Below are 18,934 nucleotides of genomic sequence, written 5' to 3'. Positions count from 1 at the left end.
CTGACATTTAAAACCAACCACTTACATGTAAATAAGGATGCAAGGGCAAAAATGTTCTAGATAGTTTACTTTCTTAAGAGTTCCTGAAGGGTTGAGCTTCATGCCCTAAAGCCTATTCAGCTGCTGAATTTGTGTCAATCTCTATTCAAGGATTCTGCAACCACAGACCTAACGCATGGAAAATGAACAGCAGCTAGAAGAGTAGCATCAATGGGGTTTGCAATGAGTTTGTTCTCCAAACTAGTATACATAATAAATAGCAAAAAGTCCAAGAATAGCTTGAGGAACATTTGAAATTGGTACAGAATACTGAAAGGAGAGTGCCCATGTCTACAGATGGCTGCGCTGACCTTATCAGACCTATGTATCTTACAGCACAACCAACTGACATATCTAGCAGCTAAGGTCAATTGTTGCTCAACTCTCTTACCTTGTTTCACAATCAGATAAAATTTTTTGAATAATTAACCTTACCATGAAAGCAGTTACACAAACTTCTCTACAATTTTAACCAAAAACTCAAGCAGAGTTGTTACAACTTGACCTAATATCCTTCCTCTTTTTAAGTATGTACCATTTGATGACCAAAATCTGGTTTTCAATTGCTTACTCCAACAGCAACCAAGATAGCAGTTCTGGGAAGATGAAGCCCACAGGCCAAGATAGTGATTGTATAAAACATTGCTACGTGAGAAAAAATCAGTAAATGAAAATTTACTCACCAAGCTGACCAGAGATAAACAGGCATATTTATTTGGTTGCTACCTTATGGTAGCAAACAAATAACTGACCATATGGAGAGATTAGCATCACAACCATGGAGACTGAGAATTAATATAGTTCAAATATGTGATGCTAGAGGCAGTCCACCATGGATGGATGCTGCACAACCAACAGAAAACTGCTTTATTCTCAGACCTCACTACAAATACAGCTCACACACAAGGACAATAAAAAATGTCATTCCTCATTCATTTAATACAAAAAGCAACCTTCTTTGCATTAAGATGCAATAACCTTAAACTAAAACGTTGTACTGGAAAAAAAACCTTTTGATATAAAACCTAAACAAGGCACAAACTAAAATAGGCTCAGGATCTCTTCAACACCCTAACATTTCTTACTTCAAATGTAGTAACCCTTAAGACTGCTTAGGAACACGGGTCACATTTTCTTGTAAATTTCCTTAATATTCTTGTGACTTTTCTTAATATTCTTGTGACTGACTCTTGAGTTTGCTGCCCTTGGCACCGGCACTCTCGGTCTTCTTGGGCAGCAAGACTGCTTGAATGTTTGGCAGGACGCCACCCTGGAAAGATTTTGCAAAAAGCACTTTTATAAACAAGCACTAAAAAAGCCTTTTGTTCTGCAATACATGTGGAAAATTTCATACAGCATGCAAGTAATTAAGTAGCCTGATAAAATGTTCAAGCATAATTTGCATTAATTAAGGATTACTTTATAATACAGTATTAGATTCTACATCTGGGATGCAAATGATTAACTCTGGGAGATTTAAGAACTTGGGATGTGGTCTCAACAGCATTATATCTTTTACCATCATCTATTTTTAAATGGACAATAAAAATATAATTTCCCTCCCCAATATCTAAAATAAATTTACTATAAATCCTTCAGTAATAATATTAGAGAGTTACGTTTGAGGCAAAAAGTAGAAAGGGCTAGCCAAGCACTTGGCCCTTTCAGCCAGCAACCAATTAAGAGTGAAAAAGAGGGATTTGGAGTGGTTGGACAGCAGATAAAGAGATCTGGAAAATAAATGAGATAAAGGTCAAGGACCTAATGGCTGAGCAAGGAGCAAACCCAGAAAATTCACACCAAGGTGTAATAGTTAAAAAGGTGGACAGTAATATGGTTTTAATTTTATTTTTTTTACTTATATATATTTTAGGCATACATGCCAAGCACTGGGGCAACTAAGGCCATTCAGGGCTGAAATGGAAATTGACAGTAAAAGTTTGAAAGGTTTAACAGGAGGAAAACCTTGCAGTTGCACTATGAATCAACTGTTAGGAGAGGGTGGAAAGTAAGATGGAAGAAAGAGAATATGAAAGGGGGTACAGTAAAAGGAATGAAAGCAGTTGCAGCTAGGGGCCAAATGGACGCTGCAAAGACCCTTAAGTAATGCCTACATTGGAAGTGGAAATGGAATCTGTAGGTACAACTCAGGGATGAAAGGACCCTGCAAACACACTTTGCTAATACCAACAGTGAACCATGGGAGGGCCGCATAACATAAAACCCAATACTGTATGAGGTATGAACCAGGCACTGATCAGTCACCTGAAGCAAAATACTTGCTTTTAGAGAGAGAGAGAGAGAGAGAGAGAGAGAGAGAGAGAGAGAGAGAGAGAGAGAGAGAGAGAGAGAGAGAGAGAGAGAGAGAGAGAGAATGTTAAGCCAGTTTAACATCTCTACTCACAATGAATAAGAAAATGATTTGCATGTAAAAATTTTGCTATTGTATTAAGGAAGAGTAACATACCTGGGCAATTGTAACTCCAGAGAGAAGCTTGTTCAACTCTTCATCATTGCGAATGGCTAACTGAAGATGTCTTGGGATAATACGAGTTTTTTTGTTGTCCCTAGCCGCATTACCTGTAAAAGTAAAAACTGCAATAAAACTTATATATAAACTTGGCATTACATAAAAACAATTTCAGGATCTCTACACACAAGTAAACAATCATAGATGGCATTTTACCTCTTTATATATATATATATATATATATATATATATATATATATATATATATATATATATATATATATATATATATATTGTATATATATATATATATATATATTTTACAAAGGTTTGTTTCATAACAATCCAACCATATATACAATACTTAATTTCCTTTTACACACATCCCACACCTACTGCTATCTGTCAAGATTCAATATCTTCTATGGTGCAAGCCACCTTGCTTACTGGTACCATGCAGATTTCAGCTTAACTGTGGGACTTCCTCCACTGAACGGCACTAGTTTCCCAGACTATTTTTTTTTTAATTTTTTTATTATTTTTTTTTTTTGGTGTGTGTGTGCCAACAGTAGTCCCTACATTTCATTCTATTTTCATAATACTTTTTGGTTCTAGCTTGTTCTCTTGAATTTTCTCATAACTGTACTGTGCTATTCTTCAGCATTTTTGTCTGCCATCTTCAGAAACTTCTAAAGTTTCTTGCTTATGTGTAAGGCACTATGGAACAAAGTATTACAGATTTGCAGACTACTATGCATTCCAGAACAGAAGCCATGGCAATGTTTCTCGTAAACAATATTTAAATCAACCTATGGATTTCCATGCACTAAAGCACCAAGTGTTTCAAACTTTGTCCAAATTTTGGGAAGTGCTGTGCATTGCCATATATGTTCAATTAACTTGTTTGCTTAAGAAAATGAGGTTAAAGCTGTGCTTAGCCATAGAACCATCCACAAAATGGTGACATGTATCAGTGACATCGGTATAGCATATCCTTCACTATACCTTATCAAATGGTTGTTTGACTTATGGTTGAATGTCATTTTACCTATCCTGGGACGTACAAAAAGTTTTTTTAAACAAATACATTGTATAATATATAAATTTTAAAAATAACTAGGTAAGGGGGATGGCTCTGCGCCACAGATATGTCATAAAGCACCACTTGTTCGAAATGGTCTGAGGAAAAGGCAAGAAGTTGGTCTTTTTTCTAAGAGAAAATGGCTTAATTAAGCACATCTGTTAATTCAGTGTTCTATCATGATTAGGACAATGTTACAAACAATGTGCTTTAGTAGCATGGAAATCCACACGACAGTTTAAAAGTTGTTTACGAAAAACACTATTACGTGGCCTCTGGAATGCATAGTAAATTACAACTGTGAGCATATGAGCAGCTAGCAAATACTCAGGAGGAAAGGCCACTTTCATCCAAGAATTGCAGGGTAAAGTATATCGGTTGTCAATAAATGCTAAAAGGATTTAGTATGATAACTAACAAAAACAGTTGACGGTCAATATGAGAAAGCACCTCAACAATTTGAGTCAGATTTACAAACATGGCAGTGACAACTGTCTAGTACTGAACTGAATATATTCAACAAGACATGATGACTAGTCACTTTTGTGAGCAAACTTATTGTAGACATTAAACCACAACCTGGTCCTTCCATTTTCACAAAATATTAATTTCTACCCCTTGCTATTTGAAATTGTATATGCTTATACTATTAACTTCCTCTCTCCTTCTGGCTTTGCTCATCTTTCTCTAGTCCTTATATTTCTATCTGATAACTTTGCTTTACATTCCTGCATCTTTAAAATCTTCGCTAATTTTACTTGAAACAAGTGCCTACTAACAATATTGTCAAAACCCCAATCCCAGACAGCAATGTTTCCTCCGAAACCGGCACCTACCAGCAAGTTCCAGCACTTCCGCAGCAAGGTACTCCATCACAGCAGCCAGATAAACAGGAGCTCCAGCTCCGACTCTTTCAGCATAGTTTCCTTTGCGGAGCAACCTGTGAATTCTTCCGACAGGGAACTGAAGGCCAGCTCGACTGGATCGGGACTTGGACTTGCCCTTCACCTTACCTGGAAGAGGTCAATCAGCAATATTATGGAACCACACAAACATCTTATATATATATAGACAAACTGCATATATTTTGGGACATTTCACCACTGACACCATTCATGTGTACTAGTGGTTTATTATTGCCTAATGCTACATTTCTCCTTAAGCATGCATGTCACTCGGATAAAACTTCTCCAAATGGAATGGTACCATCATTTAATACAGCACAAACAAACAATTATTGAATGCTGGGAGTTTGAGGGCCTGTTACTATAAATTGGGAGAGAGAGAGAGAAAAGTCAACATTCGTGTTCATGTCTAGACTATGGTACATGTATTAAATGCTGGAGTTGGTGGGCCTGTTACTATAAAATGGGGGGGGGGAGGTCATCATTTGTATTCATGTCTAGACTACAGGAAACATTTACCATCATTAGACAAGTGGTGTGTGCTAAAACAAGACTGTTGTCTGACACAACATTAACTAACCTTTTACTAGGTCAAACACTTGCACAAAGCTATTTTTGGCATTTGACAGTCTACTCATAGTCCTGTACGTACATTCCTGGGGCTGAAGGGGTTAATATCTGGATATGCACTGGGTTTGGGAATACAACATTATTAACAACTACTGTATACACCTGAAACTTACAGGACAATATTAAGCACATACATGCATGGGTTGATTTACGAAAAGTTGGCTATAAAGCCAAGCACTAGGGTACTTTCAGCCATTCGGTACTTTACAGTTTAAAGAGTGAGTTGGAATGGTTAGACAACTAGACTGACAACAGCAAGTGGAATGGAGGTAAAGTAAAAGGCTGTGTGGAGCTAGGGGCCAAAGGGACACAGCAAATAACCTTTAGTATGGCTTGCTGTGCATCATAACAGATGCACTTACGGTGCCACCTGACCACAGGGACACAAGCATGGGGGAGAACAGTGGTGTACTACAGGCAACCATAAGACATTCAATGCACCATCATGGAAAGATTCATCAGATTCATAGAATTTAGGGCAAAATGCCAAGCACTGGGGCAACTTCAATCATTCAGGGCAAAAGAAAGAGAAAAGGGGGAGGGGGTTGGAGTGGTGGGACAGATAGATAGATGCCCAGAAAATGAGATAAAGCACAAAGGACTAAGGGAGATCCCACAGTTGCATTAAAAAGTGGACGTAGCTATGGGCTGAGGGATGCTGCAAGCACCCTTTAGTTGCCTACAGTGCACCATGCGAGGTTTACTGCGCCATCCTTCTTACAACAATCATAACCAGGGCCTAAAACAAACTTGGTAATGCCATTTATTTCTAACCAAGGAACACTTGGTGGTTGAGTGACGGAGATCTTCCCACCTTCAAGTCACTGTTAACTACCTTGTTATCAAGCTCCAACAACCAGACAAGCTTCACTGAAGTCAGTATACTTGTAACGACAATTAACACATTTTGGTGAGCAAGTTTGCTTGAGGGTTTATACCCCTGGGCCTCCCAGTATTTGCTGTCTGAATCTCAAAACACTAATGATTTTCAAGAATGAAAAGGCAATAACCGAACAGGTCACTGCACACGCCATAGTTAGTTTTAAATCAATGACTGTAAACAGAAATCACAAGCACATCCATTAGAATTTCAGACAGAAACTTATTAGCCAACAGGCCTATCCAGTGCCCAGGAAAACTAATCCTACAGGACTAACGTTTCATGACGATCAAAGACTCGTGAGTAGCATGTATATCATCTAAACAAACAATATCAGAACACTTGTGTTGATCAACTTAATGAATTGGCTTAGGACATCAAGATAAACACAAGATATCCAGTCTTTCTGAAAACACCTGTGGAGCCCACATTTAGTTTTACCAAGGGGCCTCATCCCCAGTGCTTAACTCTTGACAGGGTCAACCTGATTTGCTACAATGTGTGAACAATGATTTCAAATGATGTTATATTTTCAGGTAATTCTACAGAAAAGCATGATGGAGTGCCACGTTTAGTACCAGCCCCTCAAGATGAGCATACAAACAAACAAAAGTCTGCACATTTCTCAAATTAGCTGATCTCAGCTGCACTGCTTTATAGCCTATAACCCTTTCCTATATTGTTTGCCAAATCCCTTGGACTCCCCCACCAACCCCAAAATGAGTCATGATCCATCACTGCATTCTACCACCAAAAATTCTAATAATAAACAAGATCTCTGTACAGAAATCTTCTGTAGAATTACCAATTTTCAAAATTTTACTAGCCGTAACTGGGTTTACAAATCCTTAACACAAGACACCGTGAGCAATTTCTGGAATTATTCAACTGTGAGGCTTAGCCTAATGGGGTTTCCTCCCTGTCAGGATGCTGAAAATAAGCAACAGGCTAGCTGGAATACCTCTTATTTTAGGATGGATGTCTAAAATGATTACATCATCCTTCAAAGACTTTCCTAAGCTAACCTAAGCATCTGTACCACTCCCAAAGCAAAAACAATGCAATAGCATATTAAACACCCAAACTGGCATAGAAGTGGCCAGTTTGGAAAATGGACACTGGCTCCTCCAGAGAAAACAAACCTAACCTTTCCTAGAATGCTGTTCCTTGACCTAACCAAACCTTACCATCCTAACCTGAATTAGGGTTCCGTGCCTTGACAAGGCCAGCTTAGACCCCCAATAACACTAAACATCAGGATCATGGACTAAACTTCTGCTCAGAGGTAGTGTTACAGCCTGCTCCCATAGCTCAGCTAACTAACGGCATGGAATGGATGGTATAAAATTTAGGCCAAAGACCAAGTGCTGGGACCTTTGAGGTCATTCAGGGCTGAAAAGGAAATTGAGGGTAAAAGGTTTTAAAGGTGTTAACAGGAAGATATTCTCAGTTATATACCTTATAATTATAGTATTAGGAGAGGGTGGCAAGATGGAAGAAAAATATGAATGGAGGGGAAGTAAAAGGAATGAATGGGATTGCAGCCAGTGGCCAGAGGGATGCTGCAAAAAACTTTACGGGATGCTTACAGTGAACCACTGAGTTGCTTTAATGGCACTACTCCCTTACAGGGGCCCAAGTGACACTGCAAAGAACCTTAAGTCATGCCTACAGTGCACCTCATTGAAGGTGCAGCTTAATGACTAGGTTTAAGGTAGCATATTTAGGCTTATTTCGTGAGGGGCCTAGTGGCCCTCTGCATAGATTAAGCCTAAATGTGCTGCCCTTGACCTATTCATTAGGCTGCATCTATAAATTTTTGCCAACAGGCCTATGGACGAGACCACTTAACCAACCTTAATGGAATTTTGCCAACTTAGGCTAGAACGCCATGTTAATTAGGAAAAGTTACTGCATGCTTCTAACAAGCAAGCAAGGCCTACAGGTGAAAACATACCTATACAAAATGCATCTCATGGAAAAAAACATCACTCATCAAGTCTAAACTACCTAGCCTTAGCCTAAGCCTATATATTTAAGAAGGCCCACTCCAAGAATGCCCAAACAGGGTCAAGCAACAACACTTCCAGGGAAAAAGTTCGCTTCCGGTCCGAACTCCAAATCCTCACGAGGGGTAGTACTAAACACGGCGAAACAGCGATTCATCTACACTGCTTCGCTGTGTTTAGTACTAGCCCCCAGGGGGGGAGGATTAAATGTATTTCACTGAGTTTAGTGCAGTAAAACTAAGTATTAGCTCCGCGTCTGGTGTTACCTTGGAAACTGACTTCTCCTACAGCATTTCAGTTGCTTAACAAGAATTTAGTGTTATTTTTCATTGCTCGACTGTAATTAATCTGTAATTAACCTCAGAATTTATATTTGTACTATCGCATATGCGCAGTTATAGGGGAACTTTTGGTAAAAAGTGGAGTTTCCTTCACCAAGGGTTCAGGGGGCAGAGCCCCCAGCTTAGTGGCCTACTAGGTTAGGTTAAATAGGGTACATTAGGTAACATGGTTCCTTTTATAATAGATTTCCTTAGCCAATCCCTTCTTGAACATATATACGGCTCCCTAATGTCTCGAATATTCGCGGAACCGTTCCATAGCCTACAGTCCGTGAGGAGCTAATACTTAGAAATACCTTCAGTACTAGCCCCTGGGAGATCAAATGTCCCAAAGTGCATTTTGCAAAATTGAAAATGAAAAAATCCTCATTTCTTTGCATATTTTACATTTATTTTTCATTGTGATTAAATATTATTTCGCAAGAAATATGCACATAGAATTTTTTCCAGTTTTTTTGATTAGAATATGATATAAATTCGAGGGGGGTATGTTCGGACCGGAAACGACCATTATCCAAAAACATCGTCCGGAATTACCTAATTTACGCAAAACCTAACTTTAAATACAACGGAAATTAAATTATAAGCCGTAAAGGTAAACCTAATCTTGCCGAAAGGAAATAAACAAACGATATAGGTCACCTCTACGTAAGCGGAGATTAGCCCACTTTCGCCATTTGTGACATAACCTAAATGATAGAGAATATATATTAAAGAAAAAACCTTCCTTAGGATGTAATTATACACTAAAATGACTACGGGATTCTTTTGTTATTCTGTGGCCCATAGGAAAGACCTAGAAGCGAATTACCCTTAGCCTATTTTGTTTACGTTGCAGACGAATCAAGAATTCACTTGAAAAGCTAAACGACCAAATTAATAAATATAAACAAACTTTAATTCACTAAATACATAACCAGCAAATTCGTTGAAACAAAAATAGGAAAAAAAGTTAATTCATGGCATAAACAAATAAAAAAACTCTAATTCACAAAAAAATTCAATTCAACAAAGACAAATTCATACGCACCACCTTTGCCACGGCCAGACATGACTTCAGAATCGAATAAGTAAGAAAATACGAAACTTGGGGGACTTGTTTATCTCCTGAACGGCTGCTAAGACGACTCTGCCGACCACATTGCCCGCTATGGCGGTAAAAGGATCCTTCGGACAGTCGCTTCGACCAATCAGAAAGCGGATTGGCTGCCGCTGGCCAATCAGCGTCCAGATATTTCGCGGGACTCCGAAATCGAAAGCGAATACCCGACGTTATATGGATAAAAGCGGAGGGACGCGTAAGCTATAACGAATAATGATTATCTGTAACTTAAATTATTGTAACTAAAATATCTTACAAAGTTCATGTGATATCTTATTTTTATTTTTTCGAAATATTGTTAAAAACTATAGTTTCTAGAAATTTGGAAGCTCCTAAATTATCGAGATTTACGAGGTATATATATGATGGTTGAAAATGCTAAGATTCATGTATTTATTAATTAATAAAATCAAATTAATCTTTTTATGCACTAATGAACAAATTGAGCCACTTTTATTCCAAAGCAACAATGGCCACATTGCCCGAGGCGATATTTTTGTAAACAAACCGAGTTACCGAATCCCCATAAGCTCACGTCAGTCACGAGAAGTCGTCAGTGAACTGAGTAAAGATAAAAAAGAATTATAAATCTTCTACAAGACTTTTTCATGGGATTATTATTCCTTTTTATGCGGCAAGATGGAATTGGTTTCCATAGTAACGGAGAAGCTACTGGGAATTGGAGTATACGTCAGCTGTGATCAGCTCTCGGTACCAATCAAAGGTAAACACGCGTCTGCGTGATCATATGATCACACGGATCACATACGTTTGTCCGAATGTATTATTAAATATATTTATTCCTCTCGGAGGGAACTGGGTGTCGCGTGAATTGTCATATTTTAATAAAGGTCTGCGATTAGGACTTTAGGTAATCTTTTCGTTAAAATGTACGCATAAATAAGATGTTTTAAATGATTGCATAGTTCACATGCAACAGAAATGGCCGTGCTTTGACTAGTTTGCTCTGGAAGTTGTCCGTTATCCATCGCGCATTCCTACTTCACGAATTAATTTAGACTAGTGCCATGCTGTGGAGTATGCACCCTAGTGATTTATAAGATAGTTGAAGGTAAAACCGACCTAGGGTTTAGGTCTCCGTAGTCGAATTATTCTTGGTGAGAAATCTTCCTTGTTTTGTGATGATACTCATGTCACCCAGTAGGCAATTATTTGATCATTATATACTAGAATATAACATAATTGGGTTAAGCACAGGTTCAACCTACCACCGTAAACTGTCACAGTACAATAGTAAGATGACAGCTGTGTTCAACCTATTTCATTATTTTAGTCCCCAGATTCCAGGGTTGGTACCCCAGACATTCCTCTTGTCCACAGACGTAGGGCTGAAAGTTAACCTGGCATTGTGCGGTTACGGACCTTTTTGTACTTAACCTGGCCAGCATTTACATTTCCACTCTAGGCTATGCCAAGCCTAATCCCAGTTCATATGTAAAATGAGAAGGTCAGATAAAGGTTCTGTTAGGTCATGTGTGATTTACCATGTAAAACTGTTCTCCATTACTTAAATGTAACTTCATTTACAGGTAAAACAGAATCTGATAATTTTTTTGCAGTTATGGATGTTCAGTCATCACCACCTTCAGTATGATCTATAAAATTCAGTGTTTATGGTTGCGTGCATTATGTTTATTATTTGTTAGTAATACTACACGGTAGAATATCTAGCCTAATATTGTATTTAGACGTAACTAGGTTACCATTATTAATAATCTTGCCTTTGAGCATCTGTATAAAATATGATACATATCACACATTAACATACATGGCATTTAATTCTGCAATACTGATTTTAGGTTCATTATCATATGATGAATGTCTCAATTTATCAAGTCAAATTAGCTCCACATTTGGCCACAGGTCTTTCAAATATCTGAGGGCATGCTAATGGTGTCACTGCTAAATGTCTGGAAATATTAGTAGTGAAGAGGAGAGGATCTTTTGTGCACACTGGCAAAACTACATAAAAATCATCATATTTTTGTGAAAACTGTTTTAGCAGGTAGATATTTTGAACACTTGGCTTGTCTCTGACAGCCCATGTTGGAATACTCTATTTAAAGTCAGATCTCTGTCTGGAAACATGGAAGTCTTTCTTTTCGCCCTTAGGTTAGGCTACACCCTAGTCTTCCGTAACCTCCATGACAAAACTATATGATTTCATTTATACAAATAACATGGCCTAAACTGGATACAGTATATGAAATACATAATTGCAGTGATGGAGTACTGTATTATATTTGACAGTAATTAACATAGTAGCTTAATTTCCAAGGCAAGACTATGAACACAAAAATGCTGTCATAATGATTATTTTCTCATAATCAAAATTTGTTTGCGAGTGAATGAATGTAATATATTATTCTGAAGTAGTTTAACAAGTTCACTGGATCTCATAATTTTGAGTCCTCAAGGGCTCACCAGAAGGATCTGTTTTTAAATGAGAATTTGAAATAGGGCAAGTTAAATGGATTTTATAAAAAGGGAAATATGGTAAACATTGATTGAAACCTTCATGACTGATTGTTTTTATTTCTATGTTTATGTTTGTATTCTTTGTTTACCAGTTATGGTTGAGTGGAAAAGTGTCAAGACAATATGCTATATAGAGGCTTACTGTGAAAAATCTGAATACAATGCTTTTAAATACAGTTGGCCTCAGTCTGTGCAAAAGTTTGGTTCTAGGCTCCTCCTTGTAAGTAAAAATGTTGTGGAGATTCAAGTCCTTTTATAAAATGGCACAATATACTACTAGAGGGTATATGCACATGTGGACCCACCCTAGATGTACCCTCCTGTGTTTTAGCATATCCAGAAGTTTTTACGTACCTTCAATTCCATATTCTGTTATTTACTTATTTTCAGACATGTTGCTGTCACTATGCATAAACGTAGTGATGTCTGTCGTTGGGTTCAGTGCAGTCATCAGGACCATACCGCTGGTGTCCTCCATGTTCATCGATGCAGGTTTATTTGGACGAGACCTCTGTAAAAAGGAGCGTGACAAAAAAGTGTAAGTAGTTGCTATTATTAGATTAACCTGCCCTCATGCCAGACCAATTTCTTGCTCAAACGAGCAGCCTGTAAATGAAATGTAAACTTTCATAACCTCAGAGTACAGTAAACCCCCCCTTATTTGCGGGGGATGCGTACCACACCCTCCCCAAGAATACTTAAAACCCATCTAAAAACACTTGGAACTGCCTATTTTGATAGTTCAAACACAAAAAAAAATCCCTAAAAATGCTTATACCCGAGTATTTTAATAGTTTTATTACAAAAAGTGCATTTAATCATGAAAATGATCTGAAAATACAATAATTAGTGAATATTTCTCAGTGAAAAATACAGCAAATAGGTGAACTTTCCGCAAATAATGTGTACTGTATATATGTTCCATAGAGAAATCCACGAAGTGTGAGAACGCGATTGTGGGGTTTTACTGTAGTTTGAAGTTTTTTTTGTAGTGTAAGCATTTCTAGATTCGTATAATGAAGTTTAATGCGTTCCATAAAAGATAACAGTGTTCAAAAAAAGCCAAAAATTTGGCTTTTGTAGTTGCCATATGTGTATTCTATTGATTTCCTTTCATTTTAGATGTGTTCATACGTAGTACTGTAGTAGTCACTGGTTTTCAAAGGTCATAGTCAGAGCTTTGCATATTTCATTAAGTCATGAGTTCCAAGTGACCTGAGGTGCATTTGCATTGATTACCTGTCATTTGTGGTCAGAATGACTTAATCAAGATTGACTTTTAAGGATAAGTGGACAATCAAACAAAATTCTGCTGAATTCAGAGACAAGATCTGGGTTGAGAAATGGCAGATGAGGCAGAGAGAGCAGCATCATCTGTAGCAGAACCTAAACTTAGCTCTTCAGTGACAGTGTGAGGAAAGTTAGAGAACATCTTTTATGACTTACTGGTTTGATATGAAAGTGGTGAAATTATCAAGGCCTTTTTAACTTTTTCCCTTGTTAATGACTGCTTAATTTTGTAAAGTATTCTTGATCATTGTTTAGTAATTTGATAAATCCACTGAGTTGCAGATTGCCACTCACAGGGTTTGTTTGTAAAAATAAAACAAATTAAGGTTAAGATTGACAGCTAGATAGGTAGAGACAGAGGGAATAAGTTAACAATAACAGGCTGCAAGTAATTCAGCTGGGGCCTGATGGAATACTCCGAAGAACATTTTGTTCAGTCTGCAATGTGCAAGCCATATTGTAGATTGTGTAAAGTAACTTAATTGACTTTCTTGACATGATTCCTAATTGTGTTTTCATATTTTGAGGTGTTGTAATGGTAGCAATTTCATTATGATAGGCTGCTTTCAGTGGGGTTGTACTGACGCTGTGGCACAACAGCTGAATGGAAAAATGCAGTCAAAAGATAATGTACAAATCAGACTGTAAAAATACTGCAAATAATTTGTGGTTCATGTGAACATAACAGTAGTTTTTAAAGAACTTTTAAGGGTACTTCCAACTTTTACTTGACTTGTCCCCATCTGATTCCTCCAGATTGGCACATATATCTGGTTTGCTGATTGTCATATGATGCAAGCTCTTGCCATTTAAGATAAAGGGCTCACCTCAGTTGGGTTAGGTTATCTTACCTACTAACCAGCTTACTGCTTATTTAACTAACAAATACCCCTGGTTTCTTTCTGCCAAACTAGGCAGAAAGTTTAGTAAAAATAAGTATTTCATATAAGTAACTTACCAAGTAATTATATAGCTATAGTTTCTAACTCGCCCAGCAGCTTTTTTTAAAAATCGCGGTAGCGCTTCAATTGTGTTGTGTAGGTGACTAGCCCCGCCCACTATCGGGAGTGCTGGGAACGACTTAGCAGATACTGTAATCTCATTGTGTTTCTTCTGGCTCTCAACTAAACATCGGGTGTGTGCAACAGGTCTTTTTCCATTGGTTTTTGGTTGAAAAACTGGATTTCGGTGACGTATTTTCGCTTATTTTGAGTAGCCTTCAAGCTTTGATTAGCTTTCAGGATCAGTTTTTTAGTTTTTATTATGTCTGATTCAAGCGCATCTAGCTTTTGCTACAGTAGCGAAGGTTGCAAAACCAAAGTGATCCAATCCTTATATGATTCTCATACAATTTACAGTAAGTGTAGGGGGCAAGAATATAGTAAGGAGAAAACTTGTGCTGAATGTAATGATTGGGACTAGAAAAGGTGGAAGGTACTTAAATCTCACCTTGACAAGTTAGAAAGGGATAGGAAGAGGAAGGCAGCCTCTAGAGTCGATAGACAAGCTTCACTTAGCCTAGAATCTACACCTAAACTTAGGTTAGATATAGCCCTGCTATTCCTTCTTCCCCTGTTCCTGCTTTTTCTCGTATTACTAGTCCTCCTACTCGTCTTCCACCTACTCCCATGCCTGGCTCCCTTGCTTTTGACCCCGATGCCATTCTCGAGTCTAGGTTTGACAAGAAAATTAACCTGGTAATGAATACAGTGGCGGAGTTAGGGGTGTCGCTGAAGGTGTTAATGGAAAAAGTGTATGCAGATAAAGTGACAAGTGACAGTGTTGTGCAAGTGGAGGAGGTGGCTACTCGTCCTGCCGGTTGTCCTAGACGAAGGTCCCTGTCCTGCTCCCCTAAACCTGGGAGAAGACATACTGGAAGTCCAAGGGAGTTATGTGGGTTTTGGGCATGGGTAGTTGCCCCCTCAGTTGAGCCCGTTGCGTGTTCCCAGGTATCGGCAGACGGCCACTGGAAGGGCGTCTCGATGGATGTGCACCAGTTATTGTCCAGTTCTTAGGATTCCGGTCTGACAGGAGGCACCGCAACCGCTTTCTTGATGCGTCTTGGCCTCTGAAGAGGCAAGCTGATAATGCTGGCTGCCGTTCTCTGCTGCTTGTTAAGCGGTATGAGGCGAATTGCAGCCCACAGCCTTCCTGCAGTTCACTCTGGACCCCAACATGTCTCTGCCTCGGTCCAAAAGCACCCAGCTGTTGAGTGTCCTTACTTGGTGATTTGCTTTCTGCTAAGAGGGAGCAAGATAAGGCTGCCTTCGCCCTTTCTCCATTATCCTTAGTCTGTAGGAGGTATCTTTGGGAGTCGCTGCCTCCTCCCAAGGGGACTTCTCAGGCCTCATCAACTCTTCCTGACGTTCTGTGTCTCGTTGGCAAAAATAATGTTTGTGTTGGTTGAACTTGACGACCACCTTGTCAAGGACCTCTTCAAGGTGTTTGGTTTCTTGGACTGGACAGTGAGAGCACTAGCCAAGAAGATTGAAGATTGCAATGACTTGGTGGGAGACAGCTTCAGACTGGCTAGGAGTCCTGCCTTGCGCAGACAAGGCCATCCAGGATGGCTTTCTTGAGCTTGCAGCTCATTTCTCTTTGGGGGTTTTGAAGAAAAGAGAAGTTCCTCGTTGGACGGGTGGGTATCGTTCTCAGCTAGCACTCTGCTGGTCCCGCGTTCGATTCTCCGACCGGCCAATGAAGAATTAGAGGAATTTATTTCTGGTGATAGAAATTCATCTCTCGTTATAATGTGGTTCGGAGTCCACAATAAGCTGTAGGTCCCGTTGCTATGTAACCAGTTGGTTCCTAGCCACGTAAAATAAATCTAATCCTTCGGGCCAGCCCTAGGAGAGCTGTTAATCAGCTCAGTTGTCTGGTTAAACTAAGGTTGCTTAAATGAAGAAAAGAGAATTATGGTGCTCCTTTACCACTAAAGCAGTCACCCAGACCTTGAAGTCGGCTCTTTTATTTTTGCCGTTGGATCCTCATCACCTCTTCCCTCAGGATACTGTGAGGGAAATTGCTTTGGACCTCCAAAAGAAGTCCACTCAGGATCTTCTGGTTCAATCTTCCAAACACCCCAAGGATTTGTCTGCTTTTCTTCCTAAGACTGTCTCTCCACTCCAGCAACATCCCTTTTATCGGTGTAAACCCAAGTCACAACCTAGAACCTGCTCCAATGTCCGATACTCAGCCAGAACTATCAGAAGGAGCTCAACCAAGTCTTTACCCAAGAAATGAGAAAGAAGCCCTTCGTGCACCAGTGGGAGCCAGACTTCTCGAGTTTTGGGAGAAGTGGAGTATCGGAGGGGCAGAACAGTGGAAAAGTTAAGTATACCTTTGTTTAACCAGACCACTGAGCTGATTAACAGCTCTCCTTGGGCTGGCCTGAAGGATTAGACTTATTTTACGTGGCTAAGAACCAATTGGTTACCTAGCAACAGGACCTACAGCTTATTGTGGAATCCGAACCACATTATACCGAGAAATGAATTTCTATCACCAGAAATAAATTCCTCTAATCCTTCACTGGCCGGCCGGAGAATCGAACGCGAGCAGAACAGTGGGTCGTCAAGGTTCTGAAGGAGGGCTACTTCATCCCATTCATGGAGAGCCCTCCTTTAGTCACTTCTCCCATTGTATTGATGGCCTACTCAAGAGGCTTAGAGAAACATTCGGCCATTTTGGAGGAAGTCTCTTCTCTCCTTCTAAAGAGACCCATAGAAGAAGTCAAGGACATCAACACAGAGGGCTTCTACAACCGTCTATTTGTGATCCGCAAATCATCGGGGGTTGTAGACCAGTCCTCAACATAAATGCTCTCAGTTTCTTCGTCTGGAAGACAAAGTTCAAAATGGAGATGATCCAGTCCTTTCATCCGTTCACCAGGGTGATTGGATGATAACCTTGGAATTTGCAGGATGCATACTTCCATATCCCCACCCACCTGTACTCCAGGAAGTATCTCAGGTTTGTTTCAAGGGCAAAGTCTACCAGTTTTGGGCTCTTTGCTTCGGCCTCTCTGCGGCACCCCAGGTATTCACTTGAGTCCTTGCTCCTCTAGCAAAATTGGTCCATTTAATAGGCGTAAACATCACCCTTTATCTGGATGACTAGCTTCTTCTATCCCCTTCGAAGGAGAAGTGCATGAAGGACTTGCAGAAGCTTTTTCTCCTCACTCACCAACTGTCTTCAGACAATCCATATTTCCCTAGCCCTCTTGTATTGCTCGGCCCATCAGTGGATGAGCCCACTGGGGACTCTGGCATCCATCGAGATGTTTTGTCAAAATGGGCAGGCTTCATATGAGAGTCCTACAATTCTACCTCAAGGCCAACCGGGACAAGAACACACAGCCGGACACGTACGTGGTTCCAGTTACCCCGGATATCAAGTCGGACCTGCTATAGTGGCTGTCCAAAATTCAGAGGGAAAGTCCTTTCATCCTCTGAAGCCTGACCTAGACTTCTACTCAGATGCCTCGGATATAGGTTGAAAAACCTTTCTGGAGAATAAGGAAGTTTCTGGCACATGGTCCCCAGAATAACAAAGCCTTCACATAAACGTCAGAGAGTTGAAGGAGATTCACTCGGGTCTTTAAATCTTCCCGGCCATGACGTACAACAAGACATTGGTAGTTCATGGGGACACCACCACGGCCTTAACGTACATCCGGTAGCAAGGTGGCATTTGTTCCTTTTCTCTCTGCCAGGCAGCAAAGGATCTTCCCGTATGGGCAGAGCAAAATCGAGTGACGCTGGTCACTCAATTTATTCAGGGGAAACTCAGTGTTTTGGCAGACGATCTGAGCCATCAGAAGCAAGTCCTTCCCACTGCGTGGACCTTGGATCCCCTGGTTTGCCACCTCTAGGAACCATTGCCTTCCTCTCTTCTGTTCTCCAGACCTAGACCCTCTGGCATTGGTGACAGTTGCCATGCTTCAAAATTGGTCCAACTTGGATCTTTACACCTAACCGCCCTTCAACATGGTCAGGGAAGTGCTGAACAAATTCCGATCGCATCACAATGTTACGATGACTGTCATAGCCCTGTTCTGGCCTCTGAAAGAGTGGTTCCTGGACCTTCTATAGTTATTGGTGGACTTTCTGAGGCTCCTTCCCCAAAAACCGTGTCTACTCAAACAACCCCACTTCAGAAGGTACCACCAAGGGTTGTCCGCTCTTCCCCTGACAGGCTTCAGACTCTCCGGAGGCTTGTCAGAGTGAAAGGGTTTTCAAGAGGAGCTGCAGAGGCTATTGCAAGATGCAGACGTCAGTCTTCTAGCTGCGTCTACCAGGCTAAGTGGACAGTTTTCCAAAGATGGTGTCTCAGACATAACGTCTCTTCTTCCGAGACGTCTCTAACTCAGATTGCGGATTTCTTCCTTTATCTGAAGACTTCTAGGGGTTTGTCGTCCTCCACATTAAGGAGTATCGAGCCATGCTTAGCTTTGCGTTTAAGCATAGCGGTCTGGATCTGTCGTCAAATCCAGATGTTAATGACCTCATCGTCATTTGACACTTCCCAGCAGAAGAAGGTCGATCTGGTCTCTTGGAACCTAGATGTTGTGTTGAAGTGGCTAACAGGCCCCTCTTTCGAACCCCTCCGTTCCGCTTCTCTAAGGGACCTCACTCGGAAGACCCTTTTCCTTGTGGTTCTGGCTACTGCCAAACGTGTCGGCGAGAT

The 18,934-nt window shown here is 40.1% G+C and overlaps 2 protein-coding genes across 2 annotated transcripts in view; one reads left to right on the top strand and one right to left on the bottom strand.

Moving 5' to 3' along the window:
- Positions 1-962: 962 nt before the first annotated feature.
- LOC136829726 (histone H2A) lies at positions 963-9,554 on the bottom strand. Its single transcript, XM_067088532.1, has 4 exons — positions 9,386-9,554; positions 4,427-4,603; positions 2,507-2,619; positions 963-1,309 (listed from the first exon to the last, which is right to left on the bottom strand). The coding sequence occupies exons 1-4, from the start codon at positions 9,405-9,407 to the stop codon at positions 1,208-1,210; spliced, it is 414 nt and encodes a 137-aa protein (XP_066944633.1). The 5' UTR covers positions 9,408-9,554; the 3' UTR covers positions 963-1,207.
- A 391-nt stretch (positions 9,555-9,945) lies between these two features.
- Positions 9,946-18,934, top strand: part of Alg7 (Alg7 dolichyl-phosphate N-acetylglucosaminephosphotransferase) — a 29,541-nt gene continuing 20,552 nt past the window's right edge. The window contains 2 exon segments of the mRNA XM_067089128.1: positions 9,946-10,181; positions 12,347-12,494. Of these exon segments, the coding sequence (XP_066945229.1) occupies positions 10,097-10,181; positions 12,347-12,494 (233 nt within the window). The 5' untranslated portion in view covers positions 9,946-10,096.

The sequence above is a fragment of the Macrobrachium rosenbergii genome, chromosome 45 (assembly GCF_040412425.1).
Source record: "Macrobrachium rosenbergii isolate ZJJX-2024 chromosome 45, ASM4041242v1, whole genome shotgun sequence".
Taxonomy (NCBI): Eukaryota; Metazoa; Arthropoda; class Malacostraca; order Decapoda; family Palaemonidae; genus Macrobrachium; species Macrobrachium rosenbergii.
The sequence above is the reverse complement of the archived record's forward strand: the minus strand, read 5'-3'. Positions and strand labels throughout refer to the sequence as shown.

Coding starts and splice junctions, on each gene's coding strand:
- LOC136829726 (XM_067088532.1), bottom strand. CDS start 9,407: ATGTCTGGCCGTGGCAAAGGTG. Junction 4,604..9,385: donor GTCTGGCCGTGGCAAAGGTG/GTGCGTATGAAT, acceptor GACCTCTTCCAG/GTAAGGTGAAGGGCAAGTCC. Junction 1,310..2,506: donor CTGGAGTTACAATTGCCCAG/GTATGTTACTCT, acceptor AAATCTTTCCAG/GGTGGCGTCCTGCCAAACAT.